Source organism: Centropristis striata, chromosome 11, assembly GCF_030273125.1.
Source record: "Centropristis striata isolate RG_2023a ecotype Rhode Island chromosome 11, C.striata_1.0, whole genome shotgun sequence".
Classification (NCBI taxonomy): Eukaryota; Metazoa; Chordata; class Actinopteri; order Perciformes; family Serranidae; genus Centropristis; species Centropristis striata.
In genome coordinates, this window is record NC_081527.1 from 14,391,702 (window position 1) to 14,414,770 (window position 23,069).

At 42.3% G+C, this 23,069-nt stretch overlaps 1 protein-coding gene across 1 annotated transcript in view; it reads right to left on the bottom strand.

Annotated features, from left to right (window-relative positions):
• LOC131981056 (potassium/sodium hyperpolarization-activated cyclic nucleotide-gated channel 2-like) overlaps positions 1-21,414 on the bottom strand; it is a 35,818-nt gene extending 14,404 nt beyond the window's left edge. The window contains exons 1-4 of the mRNA XM_059345345.1: positions 20,249-21,414; positions 17,002-17,425; positions 14,240-14,401; positions 4,760-4,978 (exon numbers count right to left, since the gene is read on the bottom strand). Of these exons, the coding sequence (XP_059201328.1) occupies positions 4,760-4,978; positions 14,240-14,401; positions 17,002-17,425; positions 20,249-21,414 (1,971 nt within the window). The remainder of the gene's footprint in view (positions 1-4,759; positions 4,979-14,239; positions 14,402-17,001; positions 17,426-20,248) is intronic.
• Positions 21,415-23,069: the final 1,655 nt, after the last annotated feature.

Genomic DNA, 23,069 nt, shown 5'->3' on the forward strand with positions numbered 1-23,069 from the left:
GAAGAAATTGATTATTAAAGTTTTGAGAAGATACACTTTATTTGTCAATAATAAATCGCATTGTCACAATCATTTCATGGAAAGAGGTAAAAAAAAAAAATGTTATTCCAACATTATGGCCAACCGTGTAGATTAGTTAGAGAAGTTATTTATTAGCTTCAATACTGATCACAAGTCAGTTAAAGCAATATTTTTAGTGCTTTTTGGTAATGTACATGTTGTTCAATACTCTAAGCAACAAAATAAAATACTTTTTCTTTGTAAAACCCATGTTGTTTCCACATTATGACTGAAAGCTGTTGGAAGAACCACTTCCCAGCTCAGCATAGGGACCATCCTTGGAGCACATGAATGCACCATAAAACAAGATTCGGACAGATGTCTGTTAAGCACAGTGCTCATGCCGCATTCACATCATATACTCTGAGAAACCACTAACTTCAGCCTCCAAGTTGGAGATTTTTCAGGAATTTCTGACAGGGACAATATGTCCCACTTGGTGAAAAGAACTACAAAGGTGTCAACAGATAGCAAAACCACCTGCCTGGGTGTCACATTTAAATAAAATCCATATTAAAATGAATAGAATAGGATTCAGCTGTTTCAAAAGGAGCTATTCTGATGTCTTTGTATCTGGTTTATAACACAAAAAAGTAGTAACGGGGGGGAACCGTCTTGGGTTGTCATGTTCTTCTTATTATGCCGGTAGTGGGTGAACGCAGCATGAGACTTATCAGGTAAAATCAGTGAAAAAACACTCACTATGTGGGTGCATAATGGAGTGTGAAGGGCTTTTAATGCTGCATTTTCTAGTGACCTCACACCGGATTGCATAAAACAGAATGATGTCAGAATCACAAAGTCAAAATCACAGAATATGATGCACCAAAAAAAAGAAGTGTTTGTTTTGGTCAAATATGCAAGTTTGAAGGTCAGATATCAATAATCATGAGCTCCAAAACACAAGCCTGAATTTGTTGCATTGTGCATTAAAGGAGGCACAAGTGAGACGGTCTATGTGCCCCTCTGCTGTGTGTCTGTGTGCACTCTTACTACGTATAAATAACTCATAGGTCTCTGCACCAAAGCCACCAAGCCAAATTCTCCCTAAATTTAACCAGCATGAGATGTGAGTCTGACATTACTGCCAGGCTGAAATGGCAACCTCCACACAATGCTAGCTGAAGCCTCGCTGGGGCTGTAACAGACTGCCAGCAGACTTGTTTGGCTAACACTCTCCAAATGATAAAAATGTCACTCACAGTCCTATCCAGAGGCGTGGCGAATTCACCCAGCAGCTTCAGCATCAGCCTCACTGGCATGGCTGGCACTTTACGTTTTTAATAAACTCATCCTCAGCTGAAATGCTAATCCTCATAGAGCAGCAGAAAAAAAACTTTGCATCAGGAAAAAAAAAGAAAATCTCAAAACTTGTCAGAAAAAAGGGGTTCTGAGGAAATGCACTTTCCTGCCCTTAACAGAAGAAAAACAGTGATGTGGGCTGAGGATGTGTAAGAAAATGTATGATTCGTATTCTCAATTTATCTCTAAACTGAATGAAAATAAAGTTTAAGGTTAATGTTTGAGGTTTATATACACTTATACAACTCATCACATCTCTTTAATACATAAGGCATTGCTGCTTCTAGTGAAAATTTAGTTAAACTAGATATTTAAAACTAAGGTGAAAAGTTAAAAGTTAAATGGGGCTTTTGTGCTTTTACTTATTTTCTGTCATATATATCATGTTACAATGTTGGATATTCATATTAAATGTGGCCAAAGTGTAAAAAAAAAATATGGAGAACGTATTTAAAAGTGATCCATGGGAGCAAAAGAATTACTACATGTAGCTAAATGCTAAAATCAAATGTAGAATCCGATGTTGTTCATTTCTACCCAAATTTGGATCAAATTCCTGATTAAACATGCTCGATTGTAGTTTTTAGTTTAAAATATTCAAGTGGTGATTTTTCATGCCATGACAATGCCGCTCCCGTACTCCCATACTTAGTCACTCCATTGCTTCATGTAGCTGCACATTAAAATCAGAGAAACCTATAATCTTGGTTGCAGATGTTGTTAATTTCTCCCCAAATTTAAATCACATTTCTTCTGGAACATGACTGAAAAACCAATCAGAGCACAGTGGGCTTTTGCAGGAGGGAGGGCTTAAAGAGACAGGTGCTACAACAGACCGTCTCAGACAGAGGGTGAGTAGAAGTGCTGCAGCCATGGGCAGTATGAGGGAAATTAAGTGCTTTTGTACTTTAAGGCATGCAAACATGTTCTAGTAGAAACCCAAACTACAAGTGTGAAAAAGAAACTAACCCAAACCCCTTTATACTTTCAACCACCAGCAACAGGAAACAGGGCAGAGTAATGGTCTTTTTCTTGGACAGATTGCTCATTTATGTGACCCCCAGTGTGGAAGAAACCATTCCTCACAGATAGAACACAATAGATTTCTCTAATCCAGGACACACAGTAAAGACAAGAGCAACAGTAAGCACAGCTCTTGCTGTCTTCTAAAGCATTTATTGGAAATGATTTATACCCGGGTGTCCTGCCACATGGCTGAAAAACCCCTATGGGGAGTTCCAAACAATGCTAGCCAGACAAATCGCAGACAAAAGCACTAAACGATGGGAAACAGACAAATATCTCACAGTGCACTGCCAGGCCCAGTGTCGACAACAAGGCCCTACCGTCTCCCACAGGTTTCCCCTCCCCCCCTTCGCTTTGCTCCCTGTAGCAGACAGTTAGCAGTAGCACTGCACCTCTCAAGGACACCACCACCAGAGAGGATAGAGAGAGGGGAGGAGAGGAAGAAGGAGAGAGAAATTCAGATCAAGAGGAGAGGAGAGGGGGATAAAGATTAGAGGGAGATGAGAGACAACGCAGGAAATCAGGTGGAGGGGAAGAAAAGAGGGGATGAGATAATGTAAAGTGGGATAGTTAAAGATGCATAACAGATGATACAGAGTGCAGGTAGAGTGGGAGCCAGTGAGTGAGTGATCAGAGAGAGAGCGGCAGCCATGGTTGCTTACGTCACCTTCAGGATGACATTGGCAGGACACACAGGTCTGCTGCCTCATCAATTCTACTGCTGCCCAAGGGGACATCATATAACACACACACACTCTCTCTCTATGTCTTGTTCTCCCCCTCCCACATCAGCCCCCCACACACACACACACACACACACACACACACACACACACACACACATACGTCCAAGCCCCTGGCGACGTGGCTCTACCTGGCCGAACACACCCGCAGCCTCTGATTGGCTGTTGAAAGCCAGCAACACTCCCCCTGCTCCCCAGCCAGCGAGACTCTGCTTGGAAACAGAGAGGCTGCACCGTTTCCACTACAGGCCACTGCTGCAGCACTGTTCTGCTCTGCTCTGATCCCCATCCTTGTTTCAAAAGATGTCTGATAGGTAAAGAAAAATACTATCCAATGACAATATACACGAGGGGTTATCACACATTATCAGGATCTGATAATGTGTGGTTAAGGTCAAAGGAAAGTGGCGTGACCTGATGCTGCTGCACCACAATACATTTGCAAAAAAATTTCCACTCATGTTCATGCTTATCAGATCCTGCAATTTAAATTAATTAGTGGATGAGGATACAATGTGATACATTTCCATTTAATCAGCAGCAACTATTCAATAATGTAAAATCAGCTGAGCCAATGACTAACAAAGGCACAGGAGGAGAGAGAGAAATAATGAGCAGGATCATTGTTTTGATCAACTAAGATAATTTTTTTTAATTGACCACTGAGGAAGCTCTTCAATCAAACTGAGCCACCAGCGGGTCAGTTAGTACAAAACTCCCGCTGTGCAGCCACACATAGTTGGAACTGATTCAACTTTCTCTCCCCTGATACACAGAGCCAAACTAAAGGCATCATGCTGCGCAAGTACAGACCTCATACCTGTGATCTTCTTTTCACAAAATTCCCATAGGTACATTTCTTCTATATGCAAGGTACCATGGAGATGTAGCCACACATCCATTCTCCAACTATGTGTGACATCCATACATCTTTTTAGGCTTGTGCAAGTCATCGTTAATTAGAGGCTGGAGGTGCTGGTTCTCCCTAATTAGTGAGTTAGCCGGGTTGTGACAGTAGCTTCATATTTCCTGTACAGATTTAGTAATTTTCTCATCAGCAATAAAGTGAATATTTCTCAAAATGTGAAACTTTTTCTTTGAGAGAAAAAATAAAACTAGAAAATCTAATGTTAAACAGCTAATAGGAAACAGTAAAAGTTTTAGAGACATAGGAAAGTAAACCTGTCTCCTAAAAAATTATGTTCCAAAACAACATTTAGAGGAAAATCACTTTTTACCAGATGACATGACATTTTGGTTAACAGTGTGAAAGAGTTGCCGTTTGGTTAAAGCAACAAAAACGAAGTGGTTTTGTTTAGTAAAAGATTATGGTTTGAGTTAAATTTGGTAGATTTGTTACATAAATAAGCAATCATTGACTTTTGGTTTCACACCGAACACAAGCAGCAGTTTCCTATGTTAGTTTGAGCAATCCGCCCCTACACACTTTCTCATTGCACTTGAATTTTGCTGACTTTTATTAGAAACATTTTTGTAATACGCCAAAAACACATCATAAGTCAATACTCTTCCCTTGAAATGTAATTGATGATGTAGTTTGGTTGTACAGGAACATCATTTTTAGTAGACCAGGCCAGAGACAGAGTTGTTGTAATAAAGTTACTCACCTTTTCCTGATACTGCCGTCTGGAGGAGTCCAGGGACTGGATGAGAGCTGTTGCATGGCCAATAAAAACAGCGTAGCACGTAGCGCCGACAATCATACTCAGCATGGTGAGCCAGATATCTGATAGACTCTCCGGGGCCTGCCGGCCATAACCGATGCACAGCATGTGGCTCATTGCCTTGAACACAGCAAAGGAGTACAGCTCTGACCAGGTATCATTCTATGGAGAGAAAAGAGAGAGAGATAAGCAAACAGTTAAAGACTTGAATATTACATAAAAAGGCATGTTTTGAGGGAGAGTGGTGGCAGTGAATAAGGAACCAGAAGTAAAGCTTAGGGGACAGCAGGGTCGTGGAATAGCACTTATACAAATGAGAACTCCAGGGACGGAGTTGCATTAGAAGGAAAGAGAGAGGAAGTGGAAACGACATCAGGGGAATCCTTCGAGGCCTAATCAGTAAAGTAGAGAAGGTTTGGAAATTATTTCCTCAGAGAGGAATGATAATGAGAGGTCATTAAATATGCCCTTTCAGAGCTCTGTGAGTAGGAATGTACTGCAGGCGGTGACAGTCAGGGAGCAGCCACCAGGCTGCCTGCGCTGAGATTCATGAAGGGGTAAACCTCAGGTCGTAGGTTATAAAAACATCAAGGGGCATTAGTCATGTTGTCCGAACACTTTGAGAACGTCTGGTCAAGAGTCATCATACTTTTCTAAATGTAAATATTGGCTCTGTGATATTCCACTGCAGCTCTATGCCAAAAAAGCCCTGCGTCACAAAGAGAGGGGTGACTGAGCAATACAAACAAGCTCCACTGATCTGATACTTTTGTCCACCAGCTTTCTTTGTTTCCCTTTTTTCTTTCATTAGCTTTGTATGGTGACTGTGGTGACCTTAACAGACTGCTGATGCCAATTTATTCAAGGTAAAGTCAAAAGTCGGGGTTGAAGCCCAGCTTTTTTTGGTTTCATTTAAATCATTCTACCAGGGGAACTAAAATCCTGCGTAATGAACCTGTATTACTAAAGCATAGCTTCCGGCTATGGAAAAATGAAGTTTAAAAACAGCTTCCTGAAAACCTCTTAGAGCCCAGCTTTAAGGGAACAAAAAACATTTTCTATCATGGTTCCTGACACACACACACACACACTCCTCCACTCTAAATTCGTAGCAGGCTACAAAGAGGTTACAGTCTGCACTCAGCAAAGGCAATCAAATGTATCCTCTCTTATAACTTATAGAGGTGCATTAGCAGTCTATTAGTGCATGTGCCATCACATTATAAAACACTCCTTCATTTCCCTGGCACATTTTAAATAACTAAATTAGACCCATCACTATCCGGTTAAAGCTTTCTGCATAATGTCAACATGTCATGGGCTAAAAAAACTTTATCATAGCAAATTGGTTATTTTTGAGAGTTTCTTTTTTTACACCTAAGGCTCTTTGAAATTGCAACAGACATGTTTTTACATTTTTATAAAATGATCATCAATTTTAAAAAATTAAAGATTTGTTAGTCAATATTTTATTGGTAAACCCTAAATTTAACAAAAGAGCAATTGGATAAAATAAATGCACAATACAACAGCATGTGCAAACGTCTGTCTCATGTGAGAGACACAACATTAAAGGGCCACGCAGTGATAGAAGGCCTTCTCCGTCACGAGCAGAGAGAAAATGAAGACTCCAAAAATAAATACAGCTCCACCAAGTGGGCTGAGGCTAAATGGTGTATGTGAAAACAGAAAGAGAAACAGTGGAGTGAAACAGATTGAATAATAGATGAACGATGAGCACTTTGATTCTGAAATAGCACAGGGAAGAGAGAAGGAGAGAGAGACTCCATATCCTCATAAGTCTCAACAACCCTCCCCAGAGGTTTTAGTTTGGGAACTATCCGTTGCTTTGTTGGTAATCACCGTCTCCATTAGCTGCAGATAGTCTGTTTGAAGTTGGCTGATAACGCAAAAGGCTTTAAATTTATCTTCAAGTGTCCTAAAATGCCTCTTTGTACACGCAGCTGCGACCTGGCTCATGTGTCTCACATATAAACTCAAACGAGATTTTCACCTGCTGCAACAGAATGACCAGATGTCCCACAAAGAACAGATTTGATCTGTTTTATAATTTGGGTGAAGTAAAAAAATACAATCCTTTTTTTTCTTGAACAATTATAAATAGAATATGTTTAAAATCATCCCGGTGCTGGTCCTATGCTCCCTTAGCACTTTGTTGCGTCATTAACTTTTGTCCATCCCAAAGATGTTCCTATGTTCCCTTGAGGTTAGGGTTCAGGTCTTTGGCACACATGTAACTCCGTCTATTAACGTTTGATATATTGCACCAACAATATCAAATAACACACAGACAAACAAAAAGACAGAGGCGAAGAAATTATGTCACTTGTGGAGGCACTGATCTGAGGGAACATTTGGCTAAGGAGACATAGGCCTGAAGGAACATTGATTTGAGGCAACATATAGTTGGAGAACATAGGGCTAAGGGACCAAGGGGTTGAGGAAATAAGGCTGAGGGGATATAGTTTTTTTGAAGGCACATAGGGCTAAGGGAACAAACCACTGAGGGAACAGTTTTTAGGGAACATATGGTGAAGAGAATCTAGGATAAAGGGAACATAGGTTAAAGGAAACATAGGTCTGCGGGAACATGGGTTTTAGGGAACATAAGGCTGAGGGAACATAGTTTTTAGGGAACATATGGCTGAGAGAACATAGGGTAAAGAGAACATAGGTGTGAGGGAACATGGGTTTAGGGAACATATGGTTGAGAGAACATAGGGTAAAGAGACATAGGTGTGAGGAACATGGGATTTAGGGAACACATGGTTGAGAGAACATACGGATGAGGGAACATGGGCTTTAGGGAACATATGGTCGAGGGAACATATGGCTCTGGGAACATAAGGCTGAGGGAACATGCTTAAGAGAACCAAGGGCAAAGGGAATATAGGGTGGAGGGAACAAAGGGTTAGGAGAACATAGAGTAAAGGTAACATAGGGCTGCGGGAACATAGGTTTTAGGGAACATATGGTTGAGAGAACATAGGGATGATGGAACACACGGCTGAGGGAACATACTTTTTAGGGAACATATGGTTAAGAGAACCTAGGGTTTTAGGGAACATAGGGTAAAGGAAACATAGGTCTGAGGGAACATGGGTTTTAGAGAACATATGGTTGAGAGAACATAGGGACGAGGGAACATAAGGCTGAATGAACATAGTTTTAAGGAACATATGGTTGAGAGAACATATGTGTGAGGAACATGGGATTTAGGGAACACATGGTTGAGAGAACATAGGGATGAGGGAACATGGGCTTTAGGGAACATATGGCTCTGGGAACATAATGCTGAGGAAACATGCTTAAGAGAACCGAGGGTAAAGGGAATATAGGGTGGAGGGAACATATGGTTAAGAGAACATAGAGTAAAGGTAACATAGGGCTGAAGGAACATGGGTTTAAGGGGAACATAAGGCCAAGGGAACATAGGTTTTAGGCTACACATGGTTGAGGGAACACAGTGCTGAGGGAGACATAGTGTTTGGGAACATAGACATGATGTCTTACCATATTAATATAACATGTTAGTACTAACATTTGCTTAGTAGCACAAAATACAGCTGAGGTGGATTAGCCTATAAGAAGGGAGAATCTGGTCCAAATTGTATGGTAATCTCTCCAATTGTCGTTAAAGACAATGGATAAATAAATGTCCGTGCATCATTTTATCTAAATTTTATTGAGATATTTTAGTTTGGACCAAAGTAGAAGACCAACCCAACTTTTGCCCCTCGTCAGGCTGCACCTCCCTGACTGTTGGACTCAGACTCTGTGTATGGCTGATATAGGTGCAGGGGTGGAAGGAATGACAGAGACAGACATGGAAGAAGCAGATAACGGTAAATAGAGTTACATCGGAGTGGATGACCGATCACTATGTGTGTCCGACGGCCGATAAGCTGGACAAATATCAAAAGATAATCGACACACAAGTAATAAAGCCTCTGCCCCAACCCTGTCACACACCCACCAGGTTTAGTTTACAATGGCTTATCTGTACAGTCAGCGCTGTCTGCTGCTTCCTCCCTCTCACTCGCTGTCTCTTTCTTCCTTTTTTTCTAGTCTGCCTCAGTAAGTGTGTGTGGTCTCTTTATAGTCTGTAGGGTGGGCAGTGAAATATGTTGCTTGGGAATGTGGAAGGCAAGGCATCCTCTGTCTCCTGACAGTTCATTTTGAGGCCAATAGAAAAAATGGCACTCTACTGTATCTATCAACATTAGCTCAGCCTAGACTGGTGTAGATGGTTTGAAATTAATTCAAAGTTAAATTCATGCTATTTATCATCTGAGATTTCTGGAAATACGCTTATTAGCTTTGTTGCCAACATGAGAGGATTGATACCACATGTCTGTGCTGCAAGCATGGAACAAGAACTAGCCAGCCTGCTAAGCTTAGCTAGACATGAGGCAGAGGGAGACAGCTCGTCTCGCTAGTTCCAGCACATAAAATTACAACTTGTTGTTTTCACATTTCTGTTTGTGTACAGATTAAACAAACAAGATGCAACTTGTTACTGAGATTTAGAGGTGCTGGTTGTTGGGTTTTTTTGTGTGTAATTTGGACAGAGGTTTTTAAGCAAAGCTAACCAACCTCTAAGTCTCCAAAAATGTAGGATCCTCCATTTCCCACAATGCAACGTAATAGCTTAAATGCTCAGTAAAAGCAAATGCATTTCAAACTCTATGACCCCAGTTTCAAACACAGGCTTTTAGTTATGAATATGTTGTCTCGAAGCCGAGATAACCCCACCGACATGATGAAGGGTTATTTTTTTAGATCTGACAAAGCTCCTCCAGAGCGACAGAAAACACAAAGCAATTGTTTTCACAAGCTGAGTGGTAAAATCCATAACTATTAAACTGACCTTTTATGTGTAAAATATGTTCCTCTGTTTTTGTTTGTTATGCTGTTACATGTTTCTGGAATCTGATTTTTGATGAGTTCAGCTGCATTTGGAAAGGCTTCAATAACTATAAAGCCTGCAGTTCTGTTGTGGTACAGTCGTGAATATTAACAACTGGGTTTGCTTTGAACATCTTCTTTATCATGAGGCAATCTTTGAAGAAAATGTCTTACTTAGATGCCCTGATGACTACTACAGACTCACTTAACTGGAGAGGGCTTCTTCGGCAGCATGAATTCTTTTTGAAACCATCTTAATCAAGATTGCAATTTCACGTCGACCATATGTAACGACTGTATTCAGAAGACTAACATCTGCACAGCTGCATGAGTAGTTTTCAACACAACAAGCTTCCTGCTGTTTAAGTAATGCTTAAGAACCGTACTTCTTGCTTGAGTAGGCTATTGTAGCACCCTTGTCCTCAGTGCAACAAGATCCTTCAGAACAAAAACACCTGAGTTCCTCTGGGACTGAGATAATGGCAATCTTTTCTCTCCTCCCTCTGGAAACAAACACCACCTAATTTCAAGTCCATTTTCAGGGGTTAGACAGCAGCTTTCACTTTTCATGTTTATATGCTGTTACAGGCATGGTGAGTAGTTTAAATCCAATTTGCAACGTCCAGCAGCAGACCTGTAATGCTGTTTGGTCAAACTAGGTGCGGTGAGTAAATAAAGTGATTTAACACCATACGTAGTAATTACCGGCTTATCTTCTCTCAGGGAGCAGACCAGTGTACTGCAAAGCCCCCTCCTGCTGAAGGCAGTGGGGGATAATAAGGAGACGTCTCTGTGATGTAAGGGATGGGTACACACGCAGTTGTAATTACAAAGTTGAAACTATACACCCTGTGTCTGTCAGTTAGCGCCGCTGTCACTATTATTACCCAGTCGCCTCCGCTGATGCAGCGAGGCTCTGCCACAACCGCACTCTACCATGCAGATTAAGTATGTGGCTGCCACAACTGCATAAAGCTAATGCTAAATATAAACAAAATGAAATTAATGGATGGAAGTTGGGGTGCACTCCAAGAACAATGCATGTTCCCGGAGGGATTACAAGTTTGACTGAATCCAATTACTGGTTGGTGGATGTCATCCAGAGTTACAGAGTGTTCTCAGTGCCCTCCATGGGTCCTGCCTCTGGGCCCCACACCACCAGTGCCACGGTAGGGTGCGAGGCGTGATGGATGGCCTGGCTGCAACACAATGGCTAATGTTACAAGTTGTCAGCCACTCAATAGGGGGGCGGTCTCAGGTGGCTGTAGGCTGCCTGTACCATGCCAGAGCAGCCCTTTAGTTTGAGAGTGACGGCTCTCTGGAGACTGACTGTCTTTGATTATACAGAGATAGAAAGCAATGGAGGAGTCATTGGCCTGTCAGCCCCAAACTTCATCATCCTGGACTTCAAACTCACACTGCACAGTCCAAGGTTGTCCTCTCATGAGTCATGTTAGTTTATAAAAGCAGAAATATTCAAGTTGTCTTAAAGTTAAAGTTGTCGTGCTTGCAGTTCTTTATAGGGAAGGTCAACACGGTTTATATAATTTTACACTCCATACATGAATAAAAGAAATACCACATTAATAGTTGAGAGTATAGCTTTATGTCAGCATATTGATATTTATTATCACTATTTACATTTAATATATTTTTGATGAACTGATTAGGGCTGTGTATTGGCAAGAATCTGGCGATATGATACAGAAGTTACAATTCAATATACTGCAACATATTGTAATTCTGTAAGCAAGGCGATATATTGCACTTTTTAAAATCTAATTTAAGGTATAAAAAACTTATTTTAAAAATGTACTTTTATGTGCAATCAGAACAGAGGGATCTGCATTTGCATTTATCACAGTTCCTATAACATATAATATCATAGCAATTTGTCTGCAGCAAATCATTGCATGTAAAATATGAACTAAAAATCCATATAGTGTTATTGAGAATACAGTATCACAAAACATAATACCAGTGTATCAATATTTTCTTACACCCCTATTACTGATTGATCATTTAATGTAAAAAATGTCAAGATAACATCTTCAATTTGTTTACTGTTCTGACCAGCAGTCCCACGCTGAAAGATATTTGGTTTTAAGAAAATACGTGGATACAAGGATTGAGTACTGGCTTGCTGCATTCAGAGTTTTTTGTGTGGTTGTATTTCAGTGGAGGGCAGCCGGTTGAAGGATGCAGTCAAAGGCAGTGCGTGATGGAGTTTTTGATAGTTTATAACATCAAAGACTTGATTTGGATTTGGTCGAGAGTCACCTCAGGGGTAGTGGACACACCTGCTCCAGCTAAAGTCTCTCTGTCTGCCTTGTGGTTATTGTAAAATTGAAGTATATACAGCTTAAATGTTGTCTTTTTTATTATGTGAATCTGCTTTCTGAACTTTTTATTTCTGAGATTTTTTTAGCCGAGTCATAAAAAATCAGATGTCTCTACCTGTTTTGCCACCATAGTACATATTATTTTCTGACATGTCACCATCAGCTAATTGTGATTAAATGTCACGTGAAAGCACCATTCATCACACCCCAAATATCTTCACATTATTGATATTGAGATCAATAAATACTGAGTCAATATTGTATGTTTTCGTCAATACTGTCAAGCTCTATTGAAAAAATAATAACAGTAAAACTGCAGTGAGTCCAAGTGTGACAAATTAAACAAAGGTAACCTCCTTCCCCTTCCACAGCATGAAAGAGAGGACATTTCTCATATTGTGAACTGTAACTTGTTTTAACAGGAATTACTTATGTACAGCATTAAAAAAGCCAATGCTGCTGTCCAGGAAATGTTTTCAATCTGAAATGTACAAGTAGTCATGGCAGGCTCTGACTATGTCGGGGAGCGGGACCCAATCTGTTTAAAACCCCATTTGGACCTGTGCCTCATGTCTGGGTTAGTGTGGTCTCCCCTCACTCAGTAAAAGGCTCACAGACAGGACCTATAAACAACCAGCTTTTATCTCTCTGAGAGAGACATGGCAACAAAGAGCCCAGCTGCCAGGCCATATCCCTCCCATCCCTCTGTTTTCCCCTTTTATCTTTCCTGTCATCACCCCTCCATGCTGAAGAGGAGGGATCCAGAGGTGTGCTTAAATCACTCTGGTTTCTTTTTTACAGCCTGTTCATTGGTATCCTACAGTTGTTTTGTCTGGCACAACGGCTGAATGCTGCTGCAGAGGGCAGTTATATGAGTAATTTTCCTGATTTGTTGGAGAGAAATACTGACTTTTCCTCCTGATTAGGTAATAGCATAATTGCAACAAACATTACTTAGGATAATAATGGTCCCCTGAATAGTGCAGTGCACTGGTTTTTAAAGTGGACCATATTGATCTAAATTACAGTATCTATAACTATTGCCACTAACCTAGAGGACCTTTCATTTTTAGCTAAGCCAGCAGCATAGCTCTTAAGAGGGATATGTGTGCCCACTGCCCACCACTTTGGTTCAGACTGAATAAAATGAATGAATATCTGAACAACTGTCGCATGGATTGCCATGAAATTTTGTAGAAACATTTTCGGCCCTCAGAGAATGGACTTATGGACTTGTGCAAATGCAGATGTTTGTAAGGGTTTGTTTTTTATGTGTTTGTTTGTTCTTCCTCTCTTTTTACTATTTATTCATCTTGCATTTATTTTTAATCTTGCACTGATGGGAATGCACTTCATTTCGTTCTAATTGCGACAATGACAATAAAGATATTCTGATTCTGAAGCCTACTGACCAAAACTAATAATTACTAATGATGTTTAGTGCTAGATAGCATGCTTACACACCAAACTAACATAGTGAACATAGTAGACACATGGTGTGAGCTTGTACACATGCTGACATAAGAATTTACAGAACATACAGCTTCACAGAGCTGCTCGTGTGGCTGTAAATTTAAACCTTTCCGTAGAGCACGGTCTAAAGTGTGTGGTGCAAGTGCAAAATAACAACTACATGGGTCTGAAACTAACAGTAACAGCATTGCTGCACTGTAGGGCACTAAGTCATTTTCAATGACCAAAACCTATATTTATACCATTACAGCATTCCATTGTTAACAAAGACTTTTTTATTTATTCATTTTTTGTTGGATGACCCATGTTCCTCCAGTACTACATAAAACTAAACTACCAACACATTTCATCTTGTGGCAACAAAGATGCGTTTATTTTTTCTGCTCTTAAAATTAAAATAAAGGGCTGTCAAATGCAAAGATTCATACATAGGCTTTCCACTATCCTTTCTAGAGCACTCGGGTTCCTGTTTTAGTAAAGACAAGAAAGAGTTTATCATGGTCACAAAATATTGATTGACATTCAGCCAATATTTTCTGATGGCGGTCAGAAACTTCAATCAATATTCTGTGACCACTGTGAGCTCTTTCCCAATCAACTCAGAATAAAAAATGCTAATCCAGTTCTGGGGGTGAAATGTGGAAATTGGTATGCACAGACATGATTTCCTGTCACATACCTCCATCTTGTTGAGGGACACCCAGCAGTCTGAGGGGAAGTCCTGCAGCATGGGAACCAGAAACTGTAGGCAGCCGTCCCAGTGACACAGCAGCAGCATCATACCAATCAGGTTAAAGATCCGCATCACTGCACTGGCCAGGTCGTAGGTCATATGGAAGATCTGAAGCGAGACAATAAGACAGGGAGGGGAGTTCAAACTGGGCTGAGACATGTGGAGACAGAGAATATGTGAGATTTTGGAATTCTTTTATAACTTTGTGAAGACCTTGACTTCATATCTGAGTGACAGGACAAGCTTCCTACTCAGTCCCTCAGTCTCCTTCGGATCATACCAAGTTTGATTAATGAGTAGGGGAGACAGGTTCCCATCAGTCCCACATCAAACACAGCAGGAGCAGGCCAAGACATTTGTTACACAGAGACACATGACATCAATCAGAGGCTCAAACATGAACACAGAGTTCAGTCACACACACACAACACTCACGCAAGCCTGCAGGCATACACTAACAACACAGACAGACATGCCAACACGTACACATATTCAAACACACAGAGTGATGGACAGGAACCATCATGATCTTTAACAACTCTGAGTCTATGTCGTCTCACACATCAATCATTCTGAGTCACTGGACAGTCACTTAGGCCAATCATCTATCACCTCACTGACTTCGAGAAAACACCCTTTGTTGCTGCTTAATGGCTGCATTTAAAGCCACAATAATCTTTATCAGGTCTAAATCTGGAGAAATTACAAAACTTTTCATAGTAACAGACACAGTAATGTCTGCTAAATGGATAATGTCTTACTCAGTGCAGCTGAAGGAGAAGTGATACTCTGTGATGGGAGTGATGAGGAATGAGACTGGACATGAATCACATGTGCTGATCTTTCTAAATGCCGCTTTAACCTTTATAGGGTTTTCACTGTCAGTTTTTATCAATCAGAAACTGACAAAATAGAGCAATTTGTCATATCTTTTTCACTGAAGATGGATGAGAGAAACTGTACTGCAGACAGTCATGTTGTGGGGCTGACGGAGATGTTCAGCACCATGGACAGCGCCAAGAAAATTACAGGAAAGTAGTTTAAAGGGGACCGGTTGTGCTTTTCATTAATTTATATATATATATATTTATTTTTAAAAATAAAAAATTAAAATTAAAAAATAAATTAATTTTATTTTTATTTTATTTTATCATATTCAACATATTAAACATGCACAAATAATGCAGCCTGTAAGTAATCCCCATAAGCAAAGATCAGGTTTCCAACCTTTTTCATGATAGAAAGTGCTGCTATACTCTGTTACAGTTATTCCACTGGCTGCATTGGCGATGGTACAGAGCATGGATGTATAAAGAGAGCTGGAAACAGTGTTGGATGCTGGTCCATTCCTATAAGAGTTGTTCAGTGAGGCCAAAAAGTTGTGCATAAAATGGATCAAATTCTGTTAGTGCAACAAGTAATTACCCAGTGGTTGTGAAGCAAAAAAATGTATCTGCTGATGTACAGACGTCTCTTGTGCAAGTTAATGGGGAAAAGTATTTTTGGATGTACTAGTAGAAACCCAAATGAGCATTATATACCCCCTTTAAGGTTGAGATTCTTGAATTTTCAAAATAAACTATTTTGACAGATAACATTAGACAGACTGGGCATTTGAAACTGGGTTTTCCTGTGTCAGTGTTTCACACTCCTCTCTCATTTTCCATGCATGCCAAGTATAATTTCCCATCATGCAACGCTGTGTGTGTGTGTGTGTGTGTGTGTGTGTGTGTGTGTGTGTGTGTGTGTGTGTGTGTGTGTGTGTGTGTGTGTGTATGTATGTGTGTATGTGTGCGTATCACATCATATCTTCAGAAATCCAATTATCCAAAGGTCAAGTTAGCAGCCGAGCCCCACTGCGCTGCTCACCACTGCAAAATGCCAACACCAGGCTGCCAATACTGGCATAAACGAGAAGTCGAGTGATCTCGTGACATTGTTGGACCTCCTGTCTCCCAGGCTGCTCTCCTTCATTCGAGGAAGGAGTCAGATGGAGAGGCTGGAGCAGGGCCCCGACAAAGTCCATCCCTCACGGAGTACATAAAAGCTGAGTGGCCAGGAAGGGCAGGACTGGGTCATTGAGTTCAGTGGGGACTTCCTAGCAACAGCACCCATCTTCACATCCAAAGTCAGGCCTCTGAGGAAATGCCAGCTCACCTAACCTCTTTGCTCCCTTTAAATGAACAATTAGTTACATATATAATCGCAGTCCACAGCCCCCTAGTGCTGCATATCATCATCACCCTCTACCCCACCTGCTCTTCCGCTGGCACCTTAATTGATTAACTGTGTTTGCCCTGGTAATAGGCTGCTTATTAGAGCGCCTGATGCCGCCTGTGGGACTGCCAGGTCAGACAGGGAGACAGAGGGGTAGGGGGGGCTTGTGTGACAATAACAGTAATTAGAATGCAAAGTTTGTTAAAGCTCAAACATCCTGCTGACATTATACATTTCTCACCAGGTGGCAGGTGAGAACATTAACATCGAGCCTCCTGGCGCAGGAGAGCAAGCCGCTCGGAGCAGACAGAGAGGCAGATTGTTGCTTTGGTCATGAGCCAACGTCAGCATATTGGAGGCAAATCAGTGACCTTTTATCACAGACTAGATTGGGTGTTTCTTCCTTTCAGTTGTGTGATTAGAGTTAACATAATATTTATTTATTTTTTTGAATATATACTGAGGGACAGGCCTAAAACGTATGCTCTTACCTCTTCCCATTGGTGAATGTAGCGTATTAATCTGGAGAGCCTCAGCAGTCTCAGGAGACTCAGGATCTTGGTAAAACGGACGATCCTCAGGGCCCGAGCAGTCTTGTACACCTCCGAGTCGATCCCTTTTTCCACTATGAGGAATATGTAATCCACAGGGATGGAGGAGATAAAGTCCACAATGAACCAAGTTTTTAAGTACTTCTTCTTAATGGTTTGTGGGTCCAAAATTATGTCAGAGTTGTCCTCAATGATGATTCCAGTGCGAAAGTTGAGCACCAGGTCCATGAGGAAGAAGGTGTCGGAGACCACGTTGAAGATGATCCAGGGCGTTGTGGTCTCCTCCTTGAAGAAGGTGATGCCCACAGGGATGATGATCAGGTTGCCCACCATAAACAGCAGCATTGTGAAATCCCAGTAGAACCTAACAGGCATGTGTGTGTGATTGTGGTGTGTACATGACATGGGTTAGTGTGTGTGTGTGTGTGTGTGTGTGTGTGTGTGTGTGTGTGTGTGTGTGTGTGTGTGTGTGTGTGTGTGCGTGTGTGTACAGGAGAGGGAAAAAAGGGGGGGAGGGAAAAAGACAAAAATAGAGTCAGATAAGAAAAGGGAGTTGCTGTGGAAAGCCGATAGGCACAAGAGACTTCCTAACTCAACATGGGAACATGTAAACCAAGCAGGGGCTACACTCTGCGTGCCTGAACATGCAGAAAGTAATGAAATGCTGATCTCACTTTTCCAGACATTCACATACTATGATATTTATGGTCATTTCACCATGCATTCTATACTATGGTAGGTTTTCTAATCTATGACTGCCTGAAGTGAACATGCTCTTCATGCTGCACATTCAAGGTTTAAATGATAGAATCAACTTTCAGCCTCCTTTCCTAACCCTTCTTTTACTTACACTCCTTAAGGTTTTATCTTTCACCTTTTACTCTCCTGTGCTTGTGTTTAATCAGTTCCTTTACTTATTTATTTCTGTATGGGATTCTATTGTTGAGTTTCCTCCTCTGCTTTTTTATGTTGCCATGTTTTGTTATTTTCTTTGATTTAATGCTATTTTATTGGGCAGCACTTTGATCCACACTAGGGTTTTTTTAATGTGCTTTATAAATTACTTTGATTTGATTGATTTGATTTACCCTACTAGTGCAGGTGTAAAATATAAGTACAGGGAACTATAACTGCAAAATGTCTTTTGTTAATTTTGTCTCACCTGACAAACCTTAGATGTAGAAAAGAACTGAAGTGACCGTTCTTTCCTTTACCAAAGACTGAGCTTGCACTTTGATCACAAAATGTGTTCAGCAATGACAATAAAATTGAAACATTTAACATTTTCTATGATGTATGGGCCTATGTTATATAGTACATATTATCCTTGTTTGTGATGTTACTTATGTTTGCAGTCAATTAGATATTGTGTGAACAAACTACAGTGAACCTTCAATAAGAGCCAAGAAGCAACACACAAATATTGTCAATATTAATAATTGATTTTGAGCATATCGGTTGTGTTTAACCAACAGCCTGGGTCTCATTTTTGTAGCAGACTAAATTACACTCAACTGTAAGCTGTAAAAGGGTAAGTTCACCCCAACATTCTTTTTAATCCACAGTTTTCCTCTAACATGTATCAATCTTAATTTGTTTTGGTGTGAGTTGCAGGGTACTGGAGATACAGGATGTACAGATGTCTACCTACTCTCAAATATAATGGAGCTAGATGCCACTTGGCAATCTATATTAATAAATAGCAGTACAGGTAAGAGGAAAAACAGTCCCCAGGACCCCTAATATGTCCTAACACTAGGTGTAATTTATCAGAGTGTATCTGGAGCCCTTATTGACCTTGCAGAACAAACACATTGGTACCAGGAAGGCGTGTCTCTTGCTCCTTAGTGCCAGTGGTGATGTGGCAGTTTGCTGTCTGGGACAGCCAGAGTAAAAGTAGTGAGGTTTGAGCCCGTCAGAGGAAGCTCTGCAGGACAGGTGCAGCGCTGAGTCATTACACTGCGACTTATGCAACAAGCTCTGACTCCTCCACTTCACGGCAATAACAATAACCGCCCCGATGATCATGTTTGAAGCAACTTTGCTGCTTTAACTATGCATGAATTTGCATAATGAGCTACCTACAGCTTCACACCGTGTGGGAGCTCGCATGGTACAGAAAGGTGTCCAGAGTGGTCTGTCGTCCAATTACACTTCTGCTGTTAAAGACATGTCTCAAGTTAAGGCTTTAGTGGGCTACTGACTCGGCGTTATGTGATACAAACGGGCCAAACATGAATGGCTCTGTGAAGGCACGCGCGAGAAGACTCCAAACCAGACGGGAGCTGTCCACTCCTGGTGGTGCTGAAGCCAGCCAGCCCAGCCGAGAGGAAAACCTACTGATACTCTGACCCAAATGCTATTCAGCGGCTGATACATGTCGGGGGGGAAAAGGCATGCAGGCTAATTCATCAAGCCTCAGTCACGAGGAGCTTCCTTGGCTCGTAGATTTCTCTAAATATTTGTATGTGAAAATAGCTGCTGGATGTCCAGCTGGGTTATCGGTGTTTGAGCCGTGATAAACAGAGCGCATCCGTCATTAAAATGCAGGATCCGGGGAGTCGTACAGGCGGATATGTCTTCAGTGAGCATGCTTGAGGTTTTCGCACACTTGGCTCAAGGTGACATTCCATTACTGAGTGCACACACACACATACACACACACGCATAGCCTACATCCTGTCAGCACGGCTCTTGTCGCAGGGCATAGATTATACTACAGCGAATATTAGCCAGATCTTTTGAAAAATTATGGCATTTTTAAATAAGCCAGAATTAGCGTCAGAGCGATGTCCTCTTTGTTAAATGTGAACGCGCTGCAACGAAAAGTCGAGATGTGTTAGCAGGCCGGGCTGGTTGAGCATCCCAGACATGCTACTGTACATGCAGACTGGAATAGGATTTGTTTACAACCTTGAGAGGACACTCTTTGCTCAAGTCCATTTGCCTGACAACAGGTTGTTTGGGGGATTAATGGCAGCACGTTGCTTTGCCTCGATTCAAATCTCTACAGATTTAATCATAAGGGGTGGCATTAAAATTCAGCAGCGTTGAACAATAACCATGCATGTGTTCCCATAAAGGCACAGTGGTTACTCACTATGAAGTAAGTTGTAGATGACAATGAGGACCCATACGGGCCCCTCATGACTTTCACTGTGCGACCAATGGCAGCCCCAGCTCTTACCTGAAATCGCTGTAAGGGTGGATAATCCAATTTCCAGCTGATTTTACCCTCTCCTGCTCTCTTTCCACTGCTTTTTGACTACCATACATGCGTAAGGAGAATTTGTTAACTCCAGGCTGCAGCATACTACTAAACTGCCGCTGCATGAAGCTGGCTTGGCTGCCCTGAGGCTCCGCATCCTCGGCGGGCACAATTGGCGGTCCATCCTCCGGCTTCTGGAAAGTGACAGAGTTCCTGGGCTGCTGGGTCTGAGTCTGAGTCGGGCCGTGCACCGAGGACGAGGCTTTCCGGCTTGGTGCGTTAGAGAAGGACACCTTGGAGTCCTTTTTCTCGGGGACACCGCTGGACACGGGGGTAGAGCCGGGGTTTGCGCTCTCGCCCGGTGTGATCGAGCCGTCCATGCTGGCGGTGGTCGAGTTACAGGCTCCTCGCTTGGCGCTCCCTCCGTCCTCGGCCCTCCCCGACCCTCCTGTCTGCTTCTCCTGCTTGGAGATGATTGAGCGCAGGCTCCCGGTACCCGAGTCCCTCCTGCATTCTCCGTTTTTGTTGCATTTCATGCTGGAAATTGGAGCGACGTTTTTGCAACCATCACCCGCTGTCGCGTTTAAAACCTCTACCGCGACCGCTGATACCGACGCCTCCGCCCCAGATGCTCTGCTGGTCTCGCCGCGCGGGGCAGCATCGCCCGGACAGGGTGTCTGGGTCTCGGTAGCTCTGGAGGCAACAGTGGGCCGTGGAGCGGCAGGAGTGTCCTCTGCGTGCGTATGGCAGGGCTCCTTGTTTGAGTTCCTCCTGGAACCCGAGGACGCGGCTCCCCCTCCTGGCGTAAAGTTCTTCATCCTAATACTGCCGCCTCCTCCTCCTCCACCTCCGCCGCTGCCGCTCCCCCCGGCTCGGCGCAACCGCGGATGCTGAAACTTGGACTCCTCTTCTCCGTCTTCCGTCTCGTCCATCACGACGTTGCTGGCCGCACCGGACTGCTTACCGCTCGGTGCACCGGGAGAAGCGGAGTCCAGACAGTTTTGGCTGCTGTTGCTTCTCGTGCATTTGGACGCGGCAGCCTTTGGTGCGCTGATGTGGCTGCATCCACTGCCGCCCACCGCCTTCTTTTTCATGGTGGCAGCAGACGCCGGTGAAACCTCATTCCTGTCCATGACATTGAGCATATCAAATGTTGCCTCCAATTATCTTTGGAGAAAACCAATCAGAGATAGAGGGGAGATGGAGAGAAGAAGCAGAGAGAGGGAGAGAGAAAGGAGAGAGGGACAGAGGGAGGGGTGGACGTGACTTCTTTGCAAACTACTGCGCTTTTACTTTCACTAGTCATTGTGTCAAAGATGCTCAGGCATGAAGCTATCTGAGCCCTTTGACTGCGTGTCAAATATCATTAAATTAAATGAGCTTATGCTGCTGCTAATTCAACTCAAGCTGCTTCCAGCTGAGGCCTCTCAGTCATGACCTGAAGCTTCAATTGCTTCAAGTAGCTCTTCACAAATAATCACACGGAAATAGATGCTTAACATGTCAATCACAGTATATACTCACGTCAAAAGTTTAATTACCACGTGTTAATGAAAACTCAAAATGATGTCATATGTTTTAGAAGGTGCTTTCAATGACAACCTCTCTGAGCTGATGTCACCCATGGTTGGTGTTTAGCGCGCCCTAGCGGCCACACGAGGTTGGCACAGGACGTGGAAGACAAATGTTCAATGTGATTCTGACACAAAAGAAATGTCACATTTTGTCAAAGTCATGTGGTTAGAAGGATGAGCAGGTGAACAGTTTAGGTCAACTTCTCTACAAAATGGCAGCTTGTAACACATCATCTGAAAGGTGCCGATCCTTTGGGTGCTTGTGGCTGGGCTCCCCTGAGGGAACATACTGTACTTTTCACTTCTCACAAGGTACATTTTTGTTTCTGCCCCCTGGAGTCTGGTCTTGTTAAGTTAGAGGCACAGCCCAAAGGTTTTTGTGCATTGAATGTACACAGTCCAATTAACAACAATGTGTACTGTTTTGGTGCTGTGTGTGGTTTTTATTTTCTAAAACGGTGACCATGAGGAACACCAAAGCAGCACTGAATAGTAGAGACTGGGGATGGTTATTTTTGTCTCAGCACCTCTAACATTATGCCACAATGTACCCTTATTTGCTTCTACAAATAGCCATGCTTTCATCAACTGATGTAAAATACAAGGTGCTCCACGATTACAAATTGTAACAATAAGAGTGAAGAATTAAAAATGACGCAATTACACATAAAATAACACCTTCACTAATAACCAGTCCTGACCGAAATCTAACACACTAACCTGTATTTTTAGCTTCTATGCTGAGTACCTCACACGGAGTGAGTAGAAAGTACGACTCTGCTTTATAGCCCACACAGGGCAGCTGTGTTGATCCTCTTTCTCTGAGGTTTTCTAGTTCCTTGCAGTATTTTCACAATGTCATGTGGCATATTCTTTGGGGACACACCATACTGCCCTTACCTGCCTTACCTCATCTGATGCAGATTTTAGTACATTTAGTATGGGTGCAAGCACACCCCGATCTGTTTTTTTCACCATCAGTACTCCTCACTATATAGACTTGGTCCATCCACACAACACATCCCTACTTGGTGAAAGTGGTGCTGTTACAACCATCCCTTTGTTAAAATATCCCCAGTCTCCCCTATTTACTTAGCTATTCACATCAGCTCAGTCAGCTTCTGCTTAATCCCTGCTGTATGACCTGTAACAGGGGTCATCAAGTACAGCAGAGGTATTCATGTAGTGCACACACCGACAGCAGGATGCTGCTGCAGTCAGATGCA